At 48.7% G+C, this 24,707-nt stretch overlaps 2 protein-coding genes across 22 annotated transcripts in view; both read right to left on the reverse strand.

Annotated features, from left to right (window-relative positions):
- Positions 1-24,707, reverse strand: part of NDUFB2 (NADH:ubiquinone oxidoreductase subunit B2) — a 1,166,996-nt gene that overhangs the window by 693,669 nt on the left and 448,620 nt on the right. The gene's annotated exons all lie outside the window — the stretch shown is intronic.
- The window catches only part of TBXAS1 (thromboxane A synthase 1), a 195,609-nt gene that overhangs the window by 9,929 nt on the left and 160,973 nt on the right, over positions 1-24,707 (reverse strand). For both annotated transcript variants that reach the window (XM_050782249.1, XM_050782248.1), the window contains exon 10: positions 7,243-7,334. In XM_050782249.1, coding sequence (XP_050638206.1) covers positions 7,243-7,334 — 92 coding nt within the window. The remainder of the gene's footprint in view (positions 1-7,242; positions 7,335-24,707) is intronic.

Consider the following 24,707-nt stretch of genomic DNA (forward strand, 5'->3'; position numbering starts at 1 on the left):
AGAAAAATAAACCTCTGAACCAATAAATAACTTCACTGTTGGCTTCAGGAAATTAATGCAAGCTAATTTGTCTGAGCAAATCACTTTCCTATCAGGACAATGGTTTGCTCACTTGAGCAAACAGTTCACTTACCAGACAACAGTCTTACCTGTCAGAACCCCCTTCAACTCACCTACTTGTATCCACTCATTCCTAAATCGTTATGTCATACATCTTGCCCAATTTCAAACATTCCTTGCCATGAAAGACCTACCTTAAACCTCTGTAGCCCAAACTCCAAACCTTTTAAGTATCCTTTCCTGATCTGCTGGCTTTGAGTTCCTGTTAAACAAACATGCTGTCACTCTTCAGACCTACATGCAACCTTCTAGAAACAAAATTTGAGGTGGAGAGCTGAAGAACCACTCTCTTCCTGAACTTGGGTAGACTTTTGGACTTTGAGTGTTGAGAGCACATGCTCTCAAGAGTTCTGGTCATGGCCAGGTTCGGTGGCTCATGCCTGTAATTCCAGCACTTTGGGAGATGGAGGTGGGTGGATCACCTGAGGTCAGGAGTTGGAGACCAACCTGGCCAACATGGTGAAACCCCATCTCTACTAAAAATACGAAAATTAGCCAGGCATGGTGTCATGCGCCTGTAGTCCCAGCTACTCGGGAGGCTGAGGCAGGATAATCACTTGAACCCAGGAGGCAGAGGTTGCAGTGAGCTGAGATTGCACAACTGCACACCTGAGCAACAGAGCGAGACTCCATCTCAAAAAAAAAAAAAAAAAAAAAGTTCTGGTTACAGTTGATTTGGGATTTTAAAGGATGAGATAGAGCCTTTTAGGATGAGGGCAGAATTACAGCCCCAGCTTCTCTTCATCACCTCCCTGCACCTCTCAGCCCACCCCCTCTCCAACTACTTCTGTGACTATAGGGTTCGATTCAGAAGTGTCTCCGACTTCAGCATTATCCCACTCCAACAGATCTGGCTCACCGCAAGAAAACCAAGCCCCGCTTCCCGCCTCCTAGCTCAGGCCATTTTCTAGACCAGGTAACACAGGGTTGGGAGGAGATGCAGGTCACAGCCTCTGTCAAGGCTTGGCCTCGAGATACCCTCCCTACATAGCAAAGTTCTGTTTCCCTAACGCATCCTGTACACGGGCTCCCACTCCTGCTCCTGTCCGTACCACTCCCACATGCCTGGAATCCGTGATTCTGAGCCTTAAGTCCTTAACACAGGACATGAGAACATCCAATGAGGACAGTCTCAAACCGTCCATCAGCTGTCATGATAATTCTGGAATATTGGAACACCAGAATTGGTCCTGGTGAGGCTGGGTTTATTTAGTTAATTTATCTGCTCACCTATCTGTTTATTATTTCATTGTGGTTATATATATATAAAAGAAAAACATAAAATGGACCATTTGAACCATTTTCCAGTGTGCAGTTCTGTGGTTTTAGTACATTCATTATGCAACCAGCACCGCCATCCATCTCCAGAACTTTTTCCTCTTCCTCCTCTGAAATTCTGGATCCCTTAAACACTAACTCCCTCCCCTCCCCTCTCCCCCTGGCAGACAGCGTTCTACTTTCTGTCTTTGTGAATTTGGCCTCTCTGAGTGAGTCCTGGTGAGTCCCTGTTGTCTATGTCTCTACTGATAGCTGCTTCTCCCAGAGAGGAAAATATTTGATCAGATTGTTCATTTTACCCAAGGGCAATGGCACAATCTCATTTATGCTTTACTTTTAAAGGGTAGACTATATATGCTTATGTATGAACATAACATTTCTAGAAGAATACTTAAATTTCTTTATCTTCTCTAGGGGATGGGACTGGGATGGAGAATGACAGGCGGCCTTTTTTTTTTTTTTTTTTCTCCATTGTTTAGGGGCTTTTTTTTTTTTAAAGACAGAGTCTTGCTCTGTTGCCCAGGGTGGAGTGCAGTGGCACTAGCTTGGCTCACTGCAACCTCCGCCTCCCAGGTTCAAGCAATTCTCCTGCCTTAGCCTCCCGAATAGCTGGGATTACAGGTTACTGCCACCATGCCCGGCTAATTTTTGTATTTTTAACAGAGACAAAGTTTCACCATGTTGGCCAGGCTGGTCTTGAACTCCTGACCTCAAGTGATCCTCCCTCCTTGCCTCCCAAAGTGCTGGGATTACAGGTGTGAGCCACCACGCCCGGCTGGGACTGTGTGTGTGTGTGTGTTTTTAAGTATAAGCATGCTAGTTTGGTAATATAAATAATTAAAAATTAAAAATAATCCTATGCTGGATTTTACTTCAAGCTGTAAGATTGGGCTTCCCTAAATATCCTAGAGGAAATGCAATGATTACAGTAATTACTGTTACGCCCTGTTCCTGCCCATAAGACATCAAGAGCAGCCTGTGGCTTCTCGCCGCTCCCTCTCTCTGTTATGAGCCTTTCATGTAACAGAGAGGAACGGAAAAAGGCCAGCGCTGGGAGAACCCATTGAGATCCTAAGCTGCTAATGCAATTATATGTGCTTGGAGCTGATAGCAAACACCAGTGCTGAAACCAGGGCAGGCAGCTGGGGGTTGTGATGTCTGTACCCTCAGTTCCAAAGGGGTCAGACGAGGCTGTGCTCTGGCACCCTGCTTTTTCATCTTTTCTGGAAACAGCCTGGACCTGAAGGCAGACACCCTGGAATCTGGAGAACAGAGCCTCCTTTCCCCGCAGACTGAGCCACGTAAGAGACCAGCAGAAGCTTCAGAACTGCACCGCACAGCAACTCAGTCACCTCAATGGAACTCAGACAGGGCTGCTGTGTTTTCCCACAAGGGCCATTCTGATTTCTTTTATGAATAAGTCCAAGTTGTGTCAGCACTTGGGAAAGGTCAACACGGTTTTTGAGATGAAATAAAATAATAAAAATGCTCACTCTCCCTACATTCACCCCCAAATCCTTTGAGCAGAAGCAGATTGTCCTCTGGTCTGGGTGAGAATTGTGACACCTTGTCTGTCTCATATCTGGTGATTGACAAGAAAAGCCAGCAGAGCTGATAGGGTGAAAAATGCTAATGTAGCAGGTGTGGAGCAGCTGCGAGGCAGGTGTGGGGCAGGTGTGGGGCGGGTGTGGGGCGGGTGTGGTGCGGATGTGAGGCAGGTGTGGCGCGGGTGTGGCGCGGGTGTGGGGCGGGTGTGGCGCGGATGTGAGGCGGGTGTGGCGCGGGTGTGGCGCGGATGTGAGGTGGGTGTGGGGCGGGTGTGGCGCGGGTGTGGCGCGGGTGTGAGGCGGGTGTGGGGTGGGTGTGGGGCGGGTGTGGCACGGGTGTGGCGCGGATGTGAGGCGGGTGTGGGGTGGGTGTGGGGTGGGTATGAGGCAGGTGTGGGGTGGATGTGAGGCAGGTGTGGGGCAGGTGTGGGTCGGGTGTGGGGCAGGTGTGGAGCAGGTATGGGGCCAGCATGGAGGTGTGGGGCAGGTGTGGAGTGGGTATGAGGCAGGTGTGGAGCAAGTGTGGGGCGGGTGTGGGGCAGGTATGAGGCAGGTGTGAAGTGGGTGTGGGGCGGGTGTGGGGCAGGTATGAGGCAGGTGTGAAGTGGGTGTGGGGCGGGTGTGGAGCCGGTGTGTGGTGGGTGTGAGGCAGGTGTGGGACGGATGTGAGGTGGTGTGGAGCAGGTGTGGGGCAGGTGTGGAGCAGGTATAGGACTGGCATGGAGGTGTGGGGCGGGTGTGGGGCAGGTGTGGAGCAGGTATGGGGCCAGCATGGAGGTGTGGGGTGGGTGTGGAGTGGGTATGAGGCAGGTGTGGAGCAAGTGTGGGGCGGGTGTGGGGCAGGTATGAGGCAGGTGTGAAGTGGGTGTGGGGTGGGTGTGAGGCAGGTGTGGGACGGATGTGAGGTGGTGTGGGGCAGGTGTGGAGCAGGTATAGGACTGGTATGGAGGTGTGGGGCAGGTGTGGAGTGGGTGTGGGGCAGGTGTGGGGCAGGTGTGGGGCAGGTGTGGAGGTGTGGGGCAGGTGTGGAGGTGTGGGGCAGGTGTGGGGCAGGTGTGGAGGTGTGGGGCAGGTGTGGAGGTGTGGGGCAGGTGTGGAGTGGGTGTGGGGCAGGTGTGGAGGTGTGGGGCAGGTGTTGGGCAGGTGTGGGGCAGGTGTGGAGGTGTGGGGCAGGTGTGGAGTGGGTGTTGGGCAGGTGTGGGGCAGGTGTGGAGGTGTGGGGCAGGTGTGGAGTGGGTGTGGGGCAGGTGTGGGGCAGGTGTGGAGGTGTGGGGGCAGGTGTGGAGTGGGTGTGGGGCAGGTGTGGGGCAGGTGTGGAGGTGTGGGGCAGGTGTGGAGTGGGTGTTGGGCAGGTGTGGGGCAGGTGTGGAGGTGTGGGGCAGGTGTGGGGCAGGCATGGAGGTGTGGGGCAAGTGTGGAGCTGTGGGGAGGGTGTGGGGTGGATGTGGGGCAGGTGTGGGGTGGGTGTGGAGGTGTGGGGCAGGTGTGGAGGTATGGGGCAGGTGTGGAGAAGGTGTGGGGCAGGTGGGTGGGTGTGGAGGTGTGGGGCAGGTGTGGGGTGGGCATGGAGGTGTGAGGCAGGTGTGGGGCAGGTGTGGGGTGGGCATGGAGGTGTGGGGCAGATGTGGAGAAGGTGTGGGGCAGGTGTGCAGGTGCAGGGCAGGTTTGGGGAAGGTGTGGGGCAGGCGTGGTGCAGGTGCAGGGCAGGTTTGGGGCAGGTGTGGAGAAGGTGTGGGGCAGGTGTGCAGGTGCAGGGCAGGTTTGGGGCAGGTGTGAGGTGGGTGTGGAGGTGTGGGGCAGGTGTGGAGGTGTGGGGCAGGTGTGGAGGTGTGGGGCAGGTGTGAGGTGGGTGTAGAGGTGTGGGGCAGGTGTGGAGAAGGTGTGGGGCAGGTGTGCAGGTGCAGGGCAGGTTTGGGGCAGGTGTGGGGAAGGTGTGACTCAGGAGAGCTAGGCTGGATGGAAGCTGGCCATTCTCTTGTCCTACCAGTGCCGGCGCTCCTCCCTGCACACCTCATGCTGCATGCAGCTGAGTGGGCACTGCAGTTCCACCTGTGCCACCCACTGCCTCTCACCCGCCTCTGCAGGGCCAATGAAACAGGCATATGTCTCCATTTAACCTGTAGGAAGGAGAGGCACAGAGCAGCATGGGGCTCACAATCACACAGTAAACCAAGGCCAGGGCTGAGATGGTCTTCTGACACGCCTTCTAGACCTGTTGGATGAATTCTAACTACTTCATCCAGGTTCTCTAGTTTCTGTCTGGTCCTCAGGTGAGATCACTGGCTTCCTGGTCCGCCTGTGCCGACTTCCTTTCCTGCTCTGCTGTTTATAACGGGTCAGTGGAGAATTGGCCACCACATTTTCGTGTTGAAGAGCCTAATCCCTTTGTTATTCAACATGACATCTATACAACGTCTTGTCTGATGGATTCATGGCTGAGTTTAGGTCCAGGAAGTACTGCATCCATTGATCAGTTTCTGTGCTGTCCTCTTGCTGGAGAACACACCCGTTTGGCTTGGCTGCTCTCCCTCTTGGCCAGGAGCCCTGGTCACCAAGCCAAAGCTGGACCCCAGCTATCAGCCGGGGCCCTGTAAGGCCTTCTTCCCTTTAAATGGCCTTTGTTCTGTTTGATCACTGAATGCTTTATCTTGAACTTTATTTTAACATGTACACCAGCTGCCCACAATCCCCTTGGAAGAAAGCTGGATATCAATTATGAAAAAAATAAGGCTGGGAATGGTGGCTCATGCCTGTAATCCCAGCACTTTGGGAGGCCAAGACCGGCAGATCAGCTGAGGTTAGGAGTTGGAGACCAGCCTGGCCAACATGGTAAAACCCTGTCTCTACTAAAAATACAAAAAATTAGCCAGGCACGGTGGTGGGCACTTGTAATCCCAGTTACTTGGGAGGCTGAGACACGAGGATTGCTTGAACTCAGGAGACGGAAGTTGCAGTGAGCCAAAATCACACCATTGCACTCCAGCCTGGGGGACAGGGCAACACTCCATCTCAAAAATAAATAAATAAATAAATAAATAAATAAATAAATAAAAGAAAGAAAGAATTGGATGACAGTTTGCAAGAGGCTCTCAAGGAGATCAGGGAAGGGCTGCACATCAGGCCTTAATGCTGGCATGGGGAGAGGGTGCACAGAGCCCCTGAGTGACTGACCTGCTTCTGCACCAAAACCCAAAACCCTGCGTCCTTGAGGATGATGCAATTCCAATCACACCACTGGAATTTTCTGTATTTGCTTCTGGACTTGCATATTTGGACAATATATACAATTGCATTATTTGTAATGCTTTTGTGTTGAAATATCATTTTGAGATACCCTCAAATCATCCACACATTCTCTTTAAAAATGGTGAAAGGTATCCCCATATGGTTTATGTGATCTAGTAATTCATAAGAGTGTTGAGTGGAATTTATCACATACGGTTAATGCTTTGTGCTGCTTTTGTTTCTAGAGCTTGAAATCTGGCTGTTATTTCACTCTCTGTAAGGGTCTGGGGACATGAATTAAGACGCCCTTCTCTATGGAGTGCCTTGTTTGGGAGAGTTTGAACGAAGCACAATAGGTGGTTTTACCCTCAGGATACCCACAGCTTGGTGTGATCGGCGGGTTGGTGTGTACATTAGTGAAATGCCATGCAGTGGCAGACATGCGTCCAAGAATATAACATGAAGTACAGTTACAGCTCAAAGTGCTGGGGAGGGAGGGCAGGGAGGACCAGGTGAGGCAAGCCCAACACAGACGTCCTGAGGGGCGATGAGACGTTTTGGAGGGTGAGTCATGTTGGAGCTCCAGGATTGGACAGCTGGGGGTGTTGGATGGCAGGAAGGAGCTCCCAGGACTCAGACAGTCCCCTACTGGAATGCCAGCTCCAAGACTGGTCAGGGACTTTTATCTGTTTTATATACAGCTGATTTCCCAGTGCTTGGCACAGAGTAGATGCTCAATAAACAATTGCTGAATGAATGAATGAATAATGAATGAACAGGCAGGGGAAATGGCAAAAGCCAGGAAAGGCTAGGAGACCAAAGGGCTGGCTTGGGGTGGGGAGGAAGGCAGTGTTAAGAAAAGGCCAGTGAAGCTTTGAGAAGGTTGTTAAGCTATAGGAAAGTGGGCCAGATATCTGAGGTGTCCTGGGGGATACAAAGGAACCCAGGACTCAGACGTTACCCTACAGAAACACATGCGGTAACTGATGGACGAGGGCCCTGACCTGCAGGGTGGGGCATGGAGTAAGGTTAGGGGGTAGGGACTGGGGCAGGGGAGGGGGCTGCCACACACCTGAAAGCCGGTGGGTACATCCTCAGCGTCTCTGCAATCACCATGTCCAGATAGGGCAGGCCTTCCTCGAGGCTGCAGAACTCAGGGACCATCTGATGGAGGGGTCGTGACAAAGGGAGAAGTTCGTGTTAGCCCGACTCTCATGGCATTTTGTCTTTTCCTTAAATTTCAATCTTGTTTCCAACTTTGGCAAACATTTAAACAGAAACCCCACAAAATGAAAAGTCGATATGACCCAAATTGCATCTGATTGGCATTCAGTGTGTTCTGTTGTGCTTACATTTCACAGTGCTAGCGTGGGGCTCAGGGGTCTTTGTAATACAGAGAAGTTTGGTTATAAAACTGCAGCGGCAGCCACAGCTGCCAGCATTTGTTGGGAGCTGACGATGTGGCCGACCAAGTGCAGCATAGATGTTCCCTCATTGGATCCTCCACTAAGCCAGTGTGGCAGCTACTTCCCCATCTCTCAGATGAGAAAACTGAGGCTTAAAGAGCCTGTCACATGGGTAGTCATGGCACATTATGAAGTTAAAAGACAAATAGTGAAATAGCAAATAAAAAATTTTGCAACATGTATAAGGGATTAGAATTAACAAAAAACCAAAGAGCTACTGTCAATCAGTAGGAAAAGACAACTAGCTAGAAAAATGGTCAACGGATATGAAAAGGCAAAACACAGAAGATATATGAATTACTATGATGAGAAATGCAAGTTCGAATGAGATTCCCTTTGCACAGGTCAGATTAGGAACAGTTGGAAAATATTGATTATATTTCAGGGGGTGCAGATGTGGGGATCCTAACACCCCGTGGGTGACTCTCCTGGAGTGACACTCTTGTCACTCCCTGGCTGCCCCTCTTTGGCCTGAAGATGAACACATATGCCCATGAGCAGGGTGAGGGCGCACCGGGGTTAAGGAAGCTTATTTGCTGCTCTGCCAGTTTCCCCACAGAGGTGGAATGAGTTATCTGGTTGGTGGGTGATGGTCTCACTTTCTTCACCTACATAATGCTAATCCAGGAGGAGTCCCCAAGGTGAGGGATTGCTTTCTTCTGTTCCCTCTTTTTCCCAGAGCAGCAGGAGGCCGGCCTCCAGGGCAAGCCCATTCTGAAGCCGCCAACGTTCCAGGGACAGGTGCTGGGAGGCCTAGTTCCTCCATCTGCAGGGGGAGCCCTTCACAGCCCTGGAGCAGCCACTGGCTGCCCTGCCTGGGATCTCAGCCAGCTCTCAAAGTGAGTTCCAGGATGGGCAAAGGTCAGCAGCAGCAGCATCACCAGGAAACCTGTTAGAACTGTCTTGATGGGGGCAAACCTCTGCCCACCCCCAGCCCAGGTACTGAGTGTGTCATAGCACAGAGGTTTAGAGATCCTTGGAGGTTAGTCTGCTGTGGCTGGCTGGGGAAGGCTGTGGAAAGGGGAGACATCTGGACTAATTTCTCTAGACCCTGCCTCCCTGGCTGGGTCTCAGTGCATGTGACTGGTGACTGATAGGGCCCTTGGATGCCTGGAAGGGTCTGGACTCCCCCAGCTCATCTAGTATGTCCAGGCCTGAAAGAGCATCCCCCTTGGGTGAACCTGGAGGCATCCTCTCTTCCTGCTTTCAGTCTTCCTAAGTTTGGTTTGTGTTTGTCTCTTCTGGCCAACAAGTCACAAAACACCAATTGTGTAATTTCAGTGGTTCTGCATATGAGTTAAATGCTCTGAAATTTACATTTAAAACTGGCGTTGCTTGATATAAAGAAGAATGGTAAAATGCTTGCTAATAATTTAAAATTTAGAGTTTTCTTAGAACGACAGTAAATAGAAAATAAAAAGCACCATGACAAGTCGAAAAAGAGACTACAGAAGAAATGAAGAAGCTCACTGACCCACGATGGACACTTCCCCCCGCTCTGGGAATAAAGGCTACCACACTTTTATTTCTCACTGGGCCTCACAGATCCTGTAGCCAGCCCTGCAGGCCAAGACTGACGGGCCCAAAGGGACCAGTCTGGAAATTTGGATCTGGGACAAAAAAAAAAAAAGTTTTTCTCCAGCAGGTGGCAAATGAACACAGGGAAGTGGAGACCCATTGTTGGCCACATTTGGCCTCGTGGATTAATGAGCAGAAAACAGCAGCTGGCCTCAGGAAAGAAGAAATGAATCAGATATACACAGCAAAGCAGAAGCAAAGGACGGACAGACCATTTCTTGGTGCCCCATAGAGTTCCAGTTCCTATTTGCTATCTGCTCCTCCTGGCAGGTAGTCCTGTGGGTGGCATCTTGGTACCTTCCAACAAGTTCTCACTTGTGGCTAAAGTTAGCGACATTCTGAATTCCATTGTCTGCAACCAAATGAATCTTAACAAATGCAGGAATATACATGCATCAAACAAGAAACAGAGGTGCGGTACACAAAAATAGGGAACTATATCTCAAAAAGAAAAACTGGATCTGGGAGCAGCATCCCTAATGGGTAAATGATGTTGGTTCCTCAAAGAAAACTGTATGGCTTGTAAGCTGTCACGGTTTGTCAAAGAAAGAAAACTTTTTAAGATAGGCTAAGGGAATTTTGTATTAGAAAATCAAAGTCTTTATTTACTCTTTCCCCAGATGGGCTTTTTTTTTTTTTTTTTTTAACTGTGCTTCTAGGCTTTTAGATCAAGATATACATATACGCCAGGTGCGGTGGCTCACGCCTGTAATCCCAGCACTTTGGGAGGCCGGGTGGGTGGATCACCCGAGGTGAGGAGTTCAAGATCAGCCTGGCCAACATGGTGAAACCCCGTCTCTACTAAAAGTGCAAAAAATTAGCTGAGCATGGTGGTGAGTGCCTGTAATCCCAGCCACCCTGGAGACTGAGGCAGGAGAATCGCTTGAATCAGGAGGTGGAGGTTGCAGTGAGCTGAGATCACAGCCTAGGCAACAAGAGCAAAACTCCATCTCAAAACAACAACAAAAAGATACATATGTAAAGATCGTCTTGGTTCAGCAGTTCTCCATGTGGCTGCATGTTAGAAACAGCCAGCTTTGGTTCAACATACACAAGTCAATAAATGTAATCCATCATATAAACAGAACCAAAGACAAAAACCGCATGATTATAGATGCAGAAAAGGCCTTCGACAAAATTCAACAACCCTTCGTGATAAAAACTCTCAATAAATTCAGTATTGATGGAACGTATCTCAAAATAATAAGAGCTATTTATGACAAACCCACAGCCAATATCATACTGAATGAGCAAAAACTGGAAGCATTCCCTTTGAAAACTGGCACAAGACAGGGATGCCCTCTCTCACCACTCCTATTCAACATAGTGTTGGAAGTTCTGGCCAGGGCAATCAGGAGAAAGAAAGAAAGGATATTCAATTAGGAAAAGAGGAAGTCAAATTGTCCCTGTTTGCAGATGACATGATTGTATATTTGGAAAACCCCATCATCTCAGCCCAAATCTCCTTAAGCTGATAAGCAACTTCAGCAAAGTCTCAGGATACAAAATCAATGTGCAAAAATCACAAGCATTCCTATACACCAATAACAGACAAACAGAGAGCCAAATCATGAGTGAACTCCCATTCACAATTGCTTCAAAAAGAATAAAATACCTAGGAACCCAACTTACAAGGGATGTGAAGGACCTCTTCAAGGAGAACTACAAACCACTGCTCAACGAAATAAAGGAGGACAGAAACAAATGGAAGAACATTCCATGCTCATGGATAGGAAGAATCAATATCGTGAAAATGGCCATACTGCCCAAGGTAATTTATAGATTCAATGCCATCCCCATCAAGCTACCAATGACTTTCTTCACAGAATTAGAAAAAACTACTTTAAAGTTCATATGGAACCGAAAAAGAGCCTGCATTGCCAAGACATTCCTAAGCCAAAAGAACAAAGCTGGAGGCATCATGCTACCTGACTTCAAACTATACTACAAGGCTACAGTAACCAAAAGAGCATGGTACTGGTACCAAAACAGAGAGGCTACAGTAACCAAAACAGCACAGTACTGGTACCAAAACAGAGATATAGACCAACAGAACAGAACAGAGCCCTCAAAAATAATACCACACATCTACAACCATCTGATCTTTGACAAACTTGACAAAAACAAGAAATGGGGAAGGGATTCCCTATTTCATAAATGGTGCTGGGAAAACTGGCTAGCCATATGTAGAAAACTGAAACTGGATCCCTTCCTTACATATACTAAAATTAATTCAAGATGGATTAAAGACTTAAATGTTAGACCTAAAACCATAAAAACCCTAGAAGAAGACCTAGGCAATACCATTCAGGACATAGGCATGGGCAAGGACTTCATGTCTAAAACACCAAAAGCAATGGCAGCAAAAGCTAAAATTGACAAATGGGATCTAATTCATCTTTTGCTTCTGCACAGCAAAAGAAACTACCATCAGAGGGAACAGGCAGCCTACAGAATGGGAGAAAATTTTTGCAATCTACCCATCTGACAAGGGCTAATATCCAGAATCTACAAAGAACTCAAACAAATTTACAAGAAAAAATCAAACAACCCCATCAAAAAGTGCACAAAGTATATGAACAGACACTTCTCAAAAGAAGACATTTATGCAGCCAACAGGCACATGAAAAAATGCTTATCATCACTGGCCATCAGAGAAATGCAAATCAAAACCACAATGAGATACCATCTCACACCAGTTAGAATGGCAATCATTAAAAAGTCAGGAAACAACAGGTGCTGGAGAGGATGTGGAGAAATAGGAACGCTTTTACACTGTTGGTGGAACTGCAAACTAGTTCAACCATTGTGGAAGACAGTGTGGCGATTCCTCAAGGATCTAGAACTAGAAATACCATTTGACCCAGCCATCCCATTACCGTGTATATACCTAAAGGATTATAAATCATGCTGCTATAAAGACACATGCACACATATGTTTATTGTGGCACTATTCACAATAGCAAAGACTTGGAACCAACCCAAATGTCCATCAATGATAGACTGGATTAAGGAAATGTGGCACATATACACCATGGAATACTATGCAGCCATAAAAAAGGATGTGTTCATGTCCTTTGTAGGGACGTGGATGCAGCTGGAAACCATCATTCTCAGCAAACTATCGCAAGAACAGAAAACCAAATGCCACATGTTCTCACTCATAGGTGGGAATTGAACAATGAGATTACTTGGACACAGGATGGGGAATATCAGACACCGGGGCCTGTCATGGGGTGGGGAAGGGGAAAGGGATAGCATTAGGAGATAAGCAATGTAAATGACGGGTTAATGGGTGCAGCACACCAACATGGAACATGTATTCATATGTAACAAACCTGCACATTGTGCACATGTACCCTAGAACTTAAAGTGTAATACTAATAATAAAAAAGAAACAGCCAGATTTTTTTTGTTTTTGAGATGGAGTTTTGCTCGTGTTGCCCAGGCTGGAGTGCAATGGCCAGGTCTCGGCTCACCGCAACCTCCACTTCCCGGGTTCAAGCAATTCTCCTGCCTCAGCCTCCCGAGTAGCTGGGATTACAGGTGCCCACAACCATGCCTGGCTAATTTTTGTAGTTTTAGTAGAGATGAGGTTTCACCATGTTGGTCAGGCTGGTCTCGAACTCCTGACCTCAGGCAATCTGCCTGCCTCAGCCTCCCGAAGTGCTGGGATTACAGGCGTGAGCCACAGTGCCTGGCCAGAAACAGCCAGATTTTTATATATTTTTAATATAGATGGATGCTTGGGCCCTACTCCCCAGTGTTGATCTGAGGTGGGGCCTGGGCACCAGCTCTCCTTTTATAGCCCCTGGCTGTCCTGATGTGCACGCAGGGGCATAGGTCTTTCTGTCTGTCTGAGACCTGCCCTAGCGCTTCTCCACACCTGAGGAGCGAACGGATGAGGCGGAGGGACGCACACACCTCCATGTCTTAGTCGAACCAGCGAGACAACAAAACTCAAGTCCCTATCCCTCTCACTGGCTGGTCCACCCACAGTTGCTGGCTTTGCCTGGAGCTTTCAGGAATAGCAGGGACAGAGCGATCCTGAGCAAATTCTGCCAGCAGAGGGCAGCAAGCGCACGCTAAATGAGGACTCCCCGTCCCGGGAAAGGATCTTGGAAATCCTCACAGCCATCCGTTGTGACAGAGACTAGAAAAATGAGGCCCAGAGAGGAAGGCCTGTGAACCCAACGTCTCAACATAGAACTTACTCTAAGTGTCCTCGTTCATTCCGCAGTCCCTCAATGGGCACCTTGGATGGGTCAGGTGTGGGACCAGGTGCTGGGGTTCCAAGAAGGCTCTGCCCATTGAGGAAACAGATTCCTAAACAAATCATTACATGGATGTGTACAGTGTTATCGAATGGGCTTATGAGGAGTGGAAAACCAGTTCTTTTTATGAGATCCTTCATTTACATACTCAGGGAATACATATGGAATTGGCGAGCATGAGTCACCAGGCACTGTGCTAGGCCCAGGAGACATAACTTTAAAATGCATGGACATGTCCCAGCTTCTTGGAGCTTCCAGTCTATCAGGATGCAAACAAGTGGATAAGGGTGAGATGGGAGAACAGACGAAGGACACACATCGCCGACATTTGGGATCAGGGACTCTGCCAGGGGGAAGTGACAACGTCCAGGCGGAGATTTTTAGGATGAGTGAGAATAAACCAGTGAAAAATGGATGGGCTTGTTCAGAGGCTGCTGCAACCAACCTGAAACAAATATGAATCAATCAGGGAATTGTGAATCCAGCAGGATATTTGATCCTCTGAAGGAATGAACGTTCATTTTGGTCTTAGTTGATAATGGTATTGTGGTCATGTTTAGAAAAGAGTTCTTATCGGCCAGGCACAGTGACTCAACGCCTGTCATCTCAGCACTTTGGGAGGCCAAGGTAGGTATGTCACTTGAGGCCTGGAGTTCAAGACCAGCCTGGGCAACATGGTGAAATCCCATCTCTACTCAAAATAGAAAAATGGCCAGGTGTGGTGGCAGGTGCCTGTAATCCCAGCTACTTGGGAGGCTGAGGCAGGAGAATTGCTTGAACCTGGGAGGTGGAGATTGCGGTGAGTGGAGATAGCGCCACTGCACTACAGCCTGGAGGACAGGTGCCTGGCATACCCGGTCCTGTGTCAGCACCTCCAGGCACCAACATTACCGACAGCTGGTGAGGGCGCGGTGGGCCTGCTGGGCCTGGAGTGTCACAAAAATGTGGGGGACTGAGCAGAATATTCTCTTATTTCAAGCTAGGACGCACCTGAAGCTTCTGTGTTTCCAAAAGATAACACCAAAAGCCGTCCCCCAGGGTTCTCTCTGCTTCCTGTTTCAAAGGCCTAATTACTGAGAATAAGTTGAGGGGAAATCTCAAAATCAACCTGTGCTGTCCACACCCAACGAGGAAGTCTCCCGCCCCGCAGCCGCTCCCCCTGACCTTGGCCTGGCCTTGGGTCCCACAAGGGAGGCAAAGGGCAGGGTTCTGTTCCAGGTCTGTAACCCTTAGCCATAGCCTTGGGCCAGTCATCAGGGCAGTGTCAACAGGCCCCCTCGTCTGTAATGCTGTCCCAGCCATCTTGCAGAGTAGGGTGAACAAGAAGATGAAGGTCTTTGGCAACTGGAAGGTACCTCATAAGCAGGTGATATTTCTGTTTGAAGACATTCAGTGGTGGAAAAGCTTGTTCCAACATGAGGCGCTCTGCTGTCTGTACTGAACTACGCTGATAGGATGTGTTAAGGCAGAAAGAAATTCTAAAATCCTATCACATTCATTTCAGCTGGGACTTATTTTATAAAATTACCGCTCTTAGAAGATTGAAAACTAAATATTGGGAAACATGGAAATAAAGCAAATAAATAGAATATTTATTTACCTAGTGGTTTACATTCTCCAACCAGAGTTTCTTCATTTTGGGGGAGACTTTTTCATATCTGTTTGATTTTCAGTGGGCAGTAACTTGTAATTTTATTTCTAAGATTCTTGGTCTCTTAGTCTTTCCATCATATAGTTTAGGATCTGGAAACCAATATGTGTTTATTTATTTTCTTGCTCTGTGGCCCAGGCTACAGTGCAGTGGTGCCGTCATAGCTCACTGCATCCTTGAACTCCTGGGCTCAAGCGATCCTTCTGCCTCAGCCTCCAGAGTAGCTGGGACTACAGGTGCAAGCCACCATGCCTGTCTAATTGTTGTTTGTTTGTAGAGATGCGGGGATGTCTCACTATGTTACCCAGGCTGGTCTTGAGTTCCAGGACTCCAGTGATCCTCCAGTCTCAGCCTCCTAAAGTACTGGGATCACAGGCATGAGCCACTGTGCCTGGCGCAACATTTAAATACATTGAAATACAGTAGATTAACCTGATGGTTTAGGAAACTAACTCTATGGGAAATCTATTGATAAATCCTTTTATGTAGGAAATAACATTTAGTATTGCCCTCTCCTATTAATCTCTTTTCTATATTTATCATTTTGTGTATCATTTTCTCTGAAAGCTAGACACACACACAGTCACACACCTACACATACTCCACACACTGGGTGTGTGTGCAGATGTCATCTGCAGTATAAATGAGAAAAAGAAAATAAAAATGTCATTGCTTCACAAAGATCTTTCCTGGAGATTCACGGACCTAATAGAAAAATTACCATTTTTCTATTTTGTTAAAGGAAACAGGAGCGAAGGTGGCTTCAGTTTTGTTCTTCAGAGCGATAGGAACAGCAGCATCTGTAGTAGTTATACCTATCCAGCTGTCACTAGACTTGGTCTTATGCTAAGAAGTGGGCCAAGTGATGCTGGCCCTTGCCCTCTAGAAGTGGGAGGTGGAAATCCCTTAAGCACAGGGACAGCTTGGGGCAATACAGCCATATGAAGAATAAAAATTTCCATTCGTTCTGATTCTCCAGGCACTGTGGGATTATAATATGAAACCAAGCCGTGGAAAATGGGGTGATCTTCACTTTGCCCTTCTGACCATAAACCAGAGGCAAAGCCCCTCACCCTTGCAACTGGTTTCCAAGAGAAGCCCTGAGGTTTTTTTTTTTTTTTTTTTTTTTGGAGGCAGAGTCTTGCTCTATCCCCTAGGCTGGAGTGCAGTGGCACGATCTTGGCTCATTGCAACCTCCACCTCCCGAGTTCAAGCGAGTCTCATGCCTCAGCCTCCCAAGTAGTTGAGATTACAGGCGCCCACCACCATGCCCAGCTAATTTTTGTATTTTTAGTAGAGACGGGGTTTTACCATGTTGGCCAGGCTGGTCTTGAACTCCTGACCTCAAGTGATTCACCCACCTAGGCCTCCCAAAGTGCTGGGATTATAGGCATGAGCCATGGCACCCAGCCAGCCCTGAGTTCTTATGGCAAGGCTGGGAGGGTGCTAAGATTCTCTGAGCTCTGACATTTCACCTTCTAGATCCCATACCTCTGTTGTCTGAGTTCAGTGGGTCCAGTGAGCAGTTTCAAGGCTTGCAGGGAGATACGATGGAGGTTTGGTTACGAGAGGGGGTGATAAATCTTTCCATCCACATTGCTGGCTTCTCTGGTCATGCCCAGAAAGTCCTCCGTGCTAGCTTCAATAATTTGGCAGATTTAGATGTTGAAATTCATCCATACTTGAGAGAAAGTAATTAGGAGAGTGTACATGGCATCTCTTTATACCTGCTTTAGAAGGAGACAGAACCCGTCCCATAAAAACACAGGGATGATTCCAGGTGTTTCTGTACTCTGAGGCCCAGGCCAGTAAGGGATTAGGTGCAGACATGTAATGAAAAACATAAACCAGGCTGCGTGCACACAAAAACGCACACCCACGGGGCGTCGGTCCTCTCCACGATGGCTCTGGGCCTAGCTTCACTGACAGTGCTGACCCGTTGCAGAAATTGCTGTCTGCAGAGATCTAGAATAATAATAGTGTTTTGCCTTGTGAAGCACTTTATTGCTCAGCAATGGATTTTTACATCCATTATACCATTTGGTCCTCACAACCACACTGTGAGGTAGGTAGGGCAGCTTTTATTGTCTATTTTATAGATGAAAAAAACCCAGAGATTTGGAGAGGTGAGGTGACTTGTCCCAGATCGCGCGGCCAGTTAATGGTAGAGTTGGAACTGAATCCAGGTCTTCGAATTCCAAGCCTTTTCCATTAGCTGGGCCTACCTGGGCTTACCTTCCCTCCCTCCAGCCTTCCCTCCCTGGCTTTCCTCTTGTACATTTTATGGAAGAATAACATGCATATGGAAAAATATGACACAAACACAAACGTAGAGCTCAGTGAATTTTCACACCATAAGCATCCCTGTGTGACCAGCACTTGGAAGCATGCCCGTGGCCCCTCCCAGTCACATGCCCCTCAAGAATAACCACTGTCTTGACTTCCAACACGGGAGATTACCTTTGCCTCTTGAACTTCCTATAAATGAAATCTTTCCAGGCAGGCTCTTTGGTCTGCCTTCTTTTGCTCAGTTGCGTGTCTGTGACAGTCACCTGTGTTGTGTGGTTGTGGTATGTTCATCCTCATGATTTAGTGCTCCACTGGGTGAGCTGCCCGGGTTTATCCATCGTTTTCCTTGTCAATGGACATTTGCGTTGTTCCCAGGTTGGGGGCCATTAGGAATAAAGCCTTACGAACATTCTTGTTTATGGCTTTTGGTGAACAGAGTACCAGTTTCTGGTGGGTGTACGTCTGCGAGTGGGACTGCCGGGTCCTGAGGGAGGTGTATGTTCAGCTTTAGTAGAGATTGCAAACAGTTTGACAGATAGGTTGTTCACACTGCCTAAAATTTTAACAGCGAATCAGTTGAAAAGCAGCCTGTTGACATCCCAGTTTCTTCTATTGACTCTAACTGCAGGCTTCTCCCCAATTTCTTCTCCCTCCCTTGCTAATATTCTGAAATCTAACCACTATCTCTATTTCAGGAAAGGACTGAGAGAAAGAAATAGGGCATTGTTTTGGGAGCTGAGTTATTTATTCATATAATGTGTGTGTGTGTGTGTGTGTGTGTGTGTGTGTAATGGGGGGAGGGGAAAATAGGAACAAATAAAACACATCTAATTACCTAATTTTTAAAAATTGCCCCAATTATCAGACACAAGCACTCAGCACTCGTAAGCAAAAATGCATTCCAACATCAACTAGATTCGAGTCTTTGAATTATCTCCTGTTTGGTAACATTTAGGATTCTGTTTTTTCCATTAGTTTGGAACATTCACAGCTGACTGTATATGATGTTGAAAGAAAGAAGCCCCTAAGTAAGTGATAGTTAAATCACCTAGCCCACTTTCTCTGCGCTGGGAAGTGAGTGGACCGCATTTAATTTGCAGAGAAAATGCTTTTGTTCACTCACCCCACAGATCCTGGCTCCCTCTATTTACTCTGCTTAGCAGAGTGTGTGGGGTGAGGGCAGGGAAAGATAGGGGATAAGATACGGTTCCACGCCATATAGAACTTACTCTGTATTTGGGAAACCATTTATTTGTTCATTCCCAGATTTATTTTTATGGTAATAGGGAGCCACTGAAGGTTTTTGATGAGTCAAGGTAACATCCTGAAAATGGCTTTGTGTGATCTGACAATGACATGTAGGTTGGTTGGGGTAGAAAGAGGTGGGAAATAGGTCAATAAGACAGGAGGTTCTTGCAACTGTCCAGGCAAAAGTGAGGCGCTCCAATCACAAGGCCAATAGTCAGAACGGGAAAAGGGGCTGAAAGAGAGAAGCCGTATCAGCAGTGACTCTCTATCTTGGCTGTTCCCTATTGGTGCTGGGGCCCATCCCAAAACACGTCCACTTAATTGGTCTGGATTGGGGTGCAGGAACTGGTATTGCTTTAAAAGTCCCCCAAGGGATTGTCACATGCAGCCTGGATTTCAGAATCACTGTCATAAGGAAGCTCTACCGGGGGAGGTGAGGGTCTTGGGATTTTATGGGTCAGGGATTGAAGAGAGATGAAAGGGATGCCCTGGTTTCAGTCCTGGGGGGCTGAGAGAAAGAAAGAGGACCACATGGGTGAGGCAGCATATCCCAGGGGAAGATCAGCTTTTGCAGGATTTTGTTGGAGGCCCCTCCACCACCCCACCCGGGTGAGACCATCAGCAGCTTGGCCTAGAGGTGGGGAGATGGTGTCGGCACAGAGGGGAATGAGTCCTCTGGGATGGGGGTAAGAAAAACAAGCACAGAGCCAAGCATTAAACCTTAACTACTGCCAAGGGGAAGGTGGCAGGACACCTGGAAAGTCAGGGACCCTGGACAACATCTCAGATGTCCTGGACAGTGCCTGGGAGATTCAAGACTAAGAGAGACCACTGATGGCTGGCACGGTGGCTCATGCCTGTAATCCCAGCACTTTGGGAGGCTGAGATGGCAGGATTGCTTGAGGTCAGGCGATCAAGACCGGCCTGGACAACATAGTGAAACCCCATCTTTTAAAAAAAAAATTGCCAGACATGGTGGTATGCACCTGTAATCCCAGCTACTCGGGAGGCCGAGGTGGAAGGATCACTTGAGCCAGGAGTTTGAGGCAGCATGAACTATGATTGCCAATAATCATAATGATAATAATAGAGAAGAAGAAGACACACCACTCTATTTGTCAACTGGGGCAGGGACGAGGCCAAAACCAAGTCAGTGGGATCGCAGGATGAGCAGTTAGAGAGGGGATGAGTGAGAGGGAGCGAGGGGAGACTGGCAGACTGCTTCTACCAGGCACACTGAAAGAATTTGGGAGAACGGAGCAAACTGAAGGGAGGCAGGAGAGCATCGTCAGCCGTCTGCAGGGCGAGCCCATGGCCAAGGAGAAGGCAGTGCTGTGCCATGCAGTTGTGGGGGTGGAGCCAGGCCCCATGGCATCAGTCCCAGAAAGAAAGATTCTGACTCCATGTGGGGCAGGATTTTCAAATGACTACAACTTCACAACGCAATAAGTAAGCCCAGGTTCACCGGAGCTTTTCACACGAGGTTATGGAGCATCTGAAAAGGTCGCTGTAGGATATCCATAGGTCCCTCATCAACAGGAGAGTGACACGAGGGACCCCGAGGTGCCCTCCACCTCTGGGCTGGTCTGATGCAGCATGACTATACCCCCACCCACCCAGGGACAGCCTCATGACCTTAGCAGATCCTGGTCACTCTGCCAGGCCAAATAAACATCACGGGAAGGTGGAGAGCCATGAACTTGCCCTCCCCACGCCCCCTCCTGCATTTCCCATCCCTCGTCTTCGTGTGCATCTCGTTGATTCGCTGGAAGAGTCAGAGTGCAGGTCACTAGCTGTTTGGGGAAATGATAAACAAAGATAAGAGCTTTAAGCACTGGAATTTATTTTTTATCCACTGGCCTAAAAGCAACTGCATGTTAAATTTAGAAAGCTGGTGCCAGACCCCTCCCCGCCCCTCCTGCTTCCTGCTCCTCTTACCGCCCATGCTCAGAGCGTGGTCTCAGCTGACTGTGGAATACGAGATGTGTTTGTAAAGCCCAGGAGTCTTCAGAGGCTGCCTGCCTGGATGTTTATAAAAATGTATCATCTGAGGGCCTGGGAGAAAGGGGCCGCTTCCTCTGCTCCCCGGCTTGCTTACCATTCTAGCAGCAGCCATCTCTGCCGGAATATTTACTCAAACGTCCTCCCTGGTCAGGGCCCTGGGTGCATCAGTCCCCCACTGTCATTAGGTGGGATACTCCCAACGGAGGGAGCAGCATTTTCAGCAGACACCTTATTAATAAGGCCTCCCTCACGCCTGGGAATCTATAATTGAACAGCTCTCTTTTCTCTGTGGGTTAAATCCTTTTGCTACCAACTCTAAGAACCTGCCGAAATCCTTCTATTGACCTGGAATTCTGTTGTATTGAATATTGTCTGAAACAAATGAGCCATTGTCTGGGCTCAGAATTTTCTGGGTAGAAAGAGATCTCCACTGTGATGCAATTTATTGCAGCAGGATTTTTTTTTTTTTTTCTAGCTCATCCTGAATTCCCTAACGCCCGCTCAGTCCATTTTCACAGTCCAGGATATAAGTGGGGAGGGCTAGGCCCAAGCTAACAGAAAAAACCCCCTTTGCCCAAGGATGATGTCCAGAGGCCTAAATGGTGGCTGGTACCAGATTTTAATGGCTGCTGAGTAACTGAGGTCCATTTCTGTGGCCAGCTTAGAAGAAAAGAGATCGGACCAACACTCTCAGCTGGCACTGGGAGACCAGTGATAGGACAGTAAAAAGGGAAGAGCAGCTGGGAACGATGGCTCACTCCTGTAATCCCAGCACTTTGGGAGGCCAAAGCAGGCAGATCACTTGAGGTCAGGAGTTTGAGGCCAGCCTGGCCAACATGGTGAAAACCTGTCTCTACTAAAAATACAAAAAATTAGCCAAGTGTGGTGGTGGGTGCCTCTAATCCCAGCTACTCGGGAGGCCAAGACAGGATAATCACCTGAACCTGGGAGGCAGAGGTTATAGTGAGCTGAGATCACGCCATTGCACTCCAGCCTGGGCAACAAGAGCAAAACTTCATCTCAGGAAAAAAAAAAAAAATTAGCTGGGTGTGGTTGTGCACACCTGTAATCCCAGCTACTTGGGAGGCTGAGGCAGGAGAATGACTTGAACCTGGGAGGCGAAGGCTGCAGTGAGCCACTGCACTCCAGCCTGGGGGGCAGAGTGAGACTGTGTCTCAAAAAGAAAAGAAAAGAGCAGTTCAACCCTCCCATTGGATGGATGAGGTGAGCCCAGCCCAGAGAGGTAAAGTGACTTGCCTAAGCTGCACAGCAAATGAGGGGGCAGAGGCAGCGTTAGACCTCAGGCTTGGGACACGCGTCCAGAGCTGTGCTCACTGCTACATTGCATTGGAGACAGAAAGGTTTAACCACAAAATCCAGGAGGAGAAACTAGGAATCCCGTAGCCAGATGGGGGTTTTAGTGTTCAATTGATAAGAAATTGTGGAGCATGCTTCTCGGATCACACTGTGAGAATCTCAAGGAAGACAAGGCCTTGCGGAGAAGTGGGTTCGTTCTAGGCCCAGGCAGCAGGGCCACAGGGCCAGCAGGAGATGAACTTGAGCAGTGAGCTTTGGCATTTCTTAATACCCTGTATTCACTGATGGGTACCTTGATTTCTCCAGCCTCAGAGACTTTGCTTACAATCGGGCAGTATAGGCTTGCCCAATATGATTTGAATTTTTGATACATTGTGCAATGGACTGAATGCGTGAGTCCGGCCTCCCCCAGGTTTATGTGTTGAAACCCTGTTCCCCAACATGATCATACTTGGAGATGGGGCCTCTGGAAGGTTATTAGGGTTAGATGAGGTCACGAGGGTAAGTGGGGACCTCGTGATGATATGACTTCCCATTGATTTATTCATCGAGACCGAGTCTCACTCTCTCCCAGGCTGGATCAGCTCACTGCCACCACCTCCCGGGTTCAAGCAATTCTCTTGCCTCAGCCTCCCAAGTAGCTGGGACTACAGGTGTGCACTACCATGTCCAGCTAATGTGTGTGTGTGTGTGTGTGTGTGTGTGTTTTGGTGTCGTTTGTTTGTTTTTAATTTTTGTATTTTTAGTAGAGATGGGGTTTCTCCATGTTGCTCAGGCTGGTCTCAAACTCCTGATCTCAGGTGATCCACCCACCTCAGCCTCCCAAAGTGCTGGGATTATAGGCGTGAGCCACCACACCCGGCCTAATTTCCTTTTTAAAAAGAGGAAGAGACACAAGATCCTGTCTTTCTGTTTCCTTTTGACTCTGAGAGGGAGATGCCTTCAGCGACTTCTCTACCTTACACGGCTTCTCGTGAAACTACCAGGTTTGTGCAGAGCTAATCCCTCCCCGTGCCAAGAACCAAGCCGAGTGCTTCTGAGGGCAGCTCCCTTTGCAGGGAGGAAATGGAGGCCCCAGGGCTTGGGTAGCTTGCAGAGGCCACAGGCAGATGGTGGGAGAACTGGGATGGAAACCAGGCCTCTCTCCAGGGCCGCCTCCTCCACCTGATGCTATTTCAGCCCTTTGCCTTCTTCCGCAGCTGATGGCTTTTACTGAAAAGGGCTCCTTGCCAAGAGTGGCCTCTACAGTGGCAAAACAAAGTAAAAACGGCCCCCAGAGGCATGCCTTCTTGAGCTTCCCCGCTAGGGTGGGCCTTTGTACACAAGAGAGCGGCCCTCCCCTCTGCTGGGAGCTGGCGAGTGGATTCGGATACATGAGAATGGAGTTCCTGAGGAGGGAGGTTTTTAAAAAAATTAAATTTGGGGGTGGGAAGAGATTTACTAAATCGCAGATAGCACGTGCCTCAGAGCCTTGATAGCCAATTTCTTACCTTACGTGGACCTGGAGTCCGCATGATCGCTCAAAGCAGTGGAGATGCTGCTCCATGCCTCACCCCTGGCCTGCTGGCTGTGAGAGGGTGAAGGGGGGCTGCCAGCTGGCCTGCAGGTGCTCCCCACCAAGCCTCTCAAGAGAGAACTGGCAGATCATCCCCCCTTGTGCCATATTGCCAGAGCGGAAAAGGAGGGCTCGCCTCCCTAGGCTGGTCGCTGGGGGAGAGAAAGGCCTCCCTTCTCTCCATCCTTCTTCCCATGTGAGGGGTTCCCAGGAGGCTCCCCTGCAAGTGAGACCCACACTCCATCTCTCAGGGAATGGGAAGGGTCTCCCCTCGACCTCTGGTGCCTAGGCTGGGGGCCAAGTGCTCCCGGCTAAAGTCCCTCCTGCCCCACCTGCTACAGAGTTGCCTGCGCTGTCCAGGGCTTCAGTCCAGTCCTGACTCTGTGCCCAACTTCTTTTACCCTTTTATGGTTTCCGTATCTCTGCTATGGGGCTGCTTTTCTAATGTGGGACAAAACCCCAAAAGGGTGATTATGGCCCTGTGAGGCCAAGTCACCACTCCCCATCTCCCATGTAAAATGATTCTCTGTTTATGTGTTTCTATGTCTTTATGCTTTTGTTTTATTGATTGATAGATTTTTTGAGAAATCAACACTGACTGTTTCTAATAAGAATTTCATCTGTTCGGCAAGGGTCCCCTTAGCAGCCTGCATGCCTCCCTTGATGTTCATACGTGGCCTCTCCCTTAACCTTGACAGTCATTCCATTGGGCCCATGTCACCTGCTGCCTGCTGTGTACAGAGCATTGTTCTGGGGTGGGGTGGAGACAGGCGATGCACAGTCCCTGGGGGTGAAGAAGCCGTGTGGGCACTGGTGGTGACAGGGATGTGTGGGCACCATGGCAACATGGGGGGCAACATAAGGGGGCATCGTGGGGGTCACAGACCTGCATGGAGTAGGGATGGGAGGGATCAGAAAGACTTTCTGGAGAAGGTGAGGCTTATGCTGAAGTAATTTTCAAAAAGCATTTGTGTTCTTTCGCACAGAAACAATAAAAGCACTTAAACAAGGTTTTGGAACAAAATCGAAACGAGTTCCATCACAGCCGTGCCATTTATTGCCGTTTTATTGGAGCACACGCTCTCTGTGGTTTCTGCTTCTGCGTCGTTCCAGCCACGTTTCAGCCCATAGATCGTGGCAGTGGCACGTGTTAAT

This window comes from Macaca thibetana, chromosome 3 (genome assembly GCF_024542745.1).
Source record: "Macaca thibetana thibetana isolate TM-01 chromosome 3, ASM2454274v1, whole genome shotgun sequence".
Lineage (NCBI taxonomy): Eukaryota > Metazoa > Chordata > Mammalia > Primates > Cercopithecidae > Macaca > Macaca thibetana.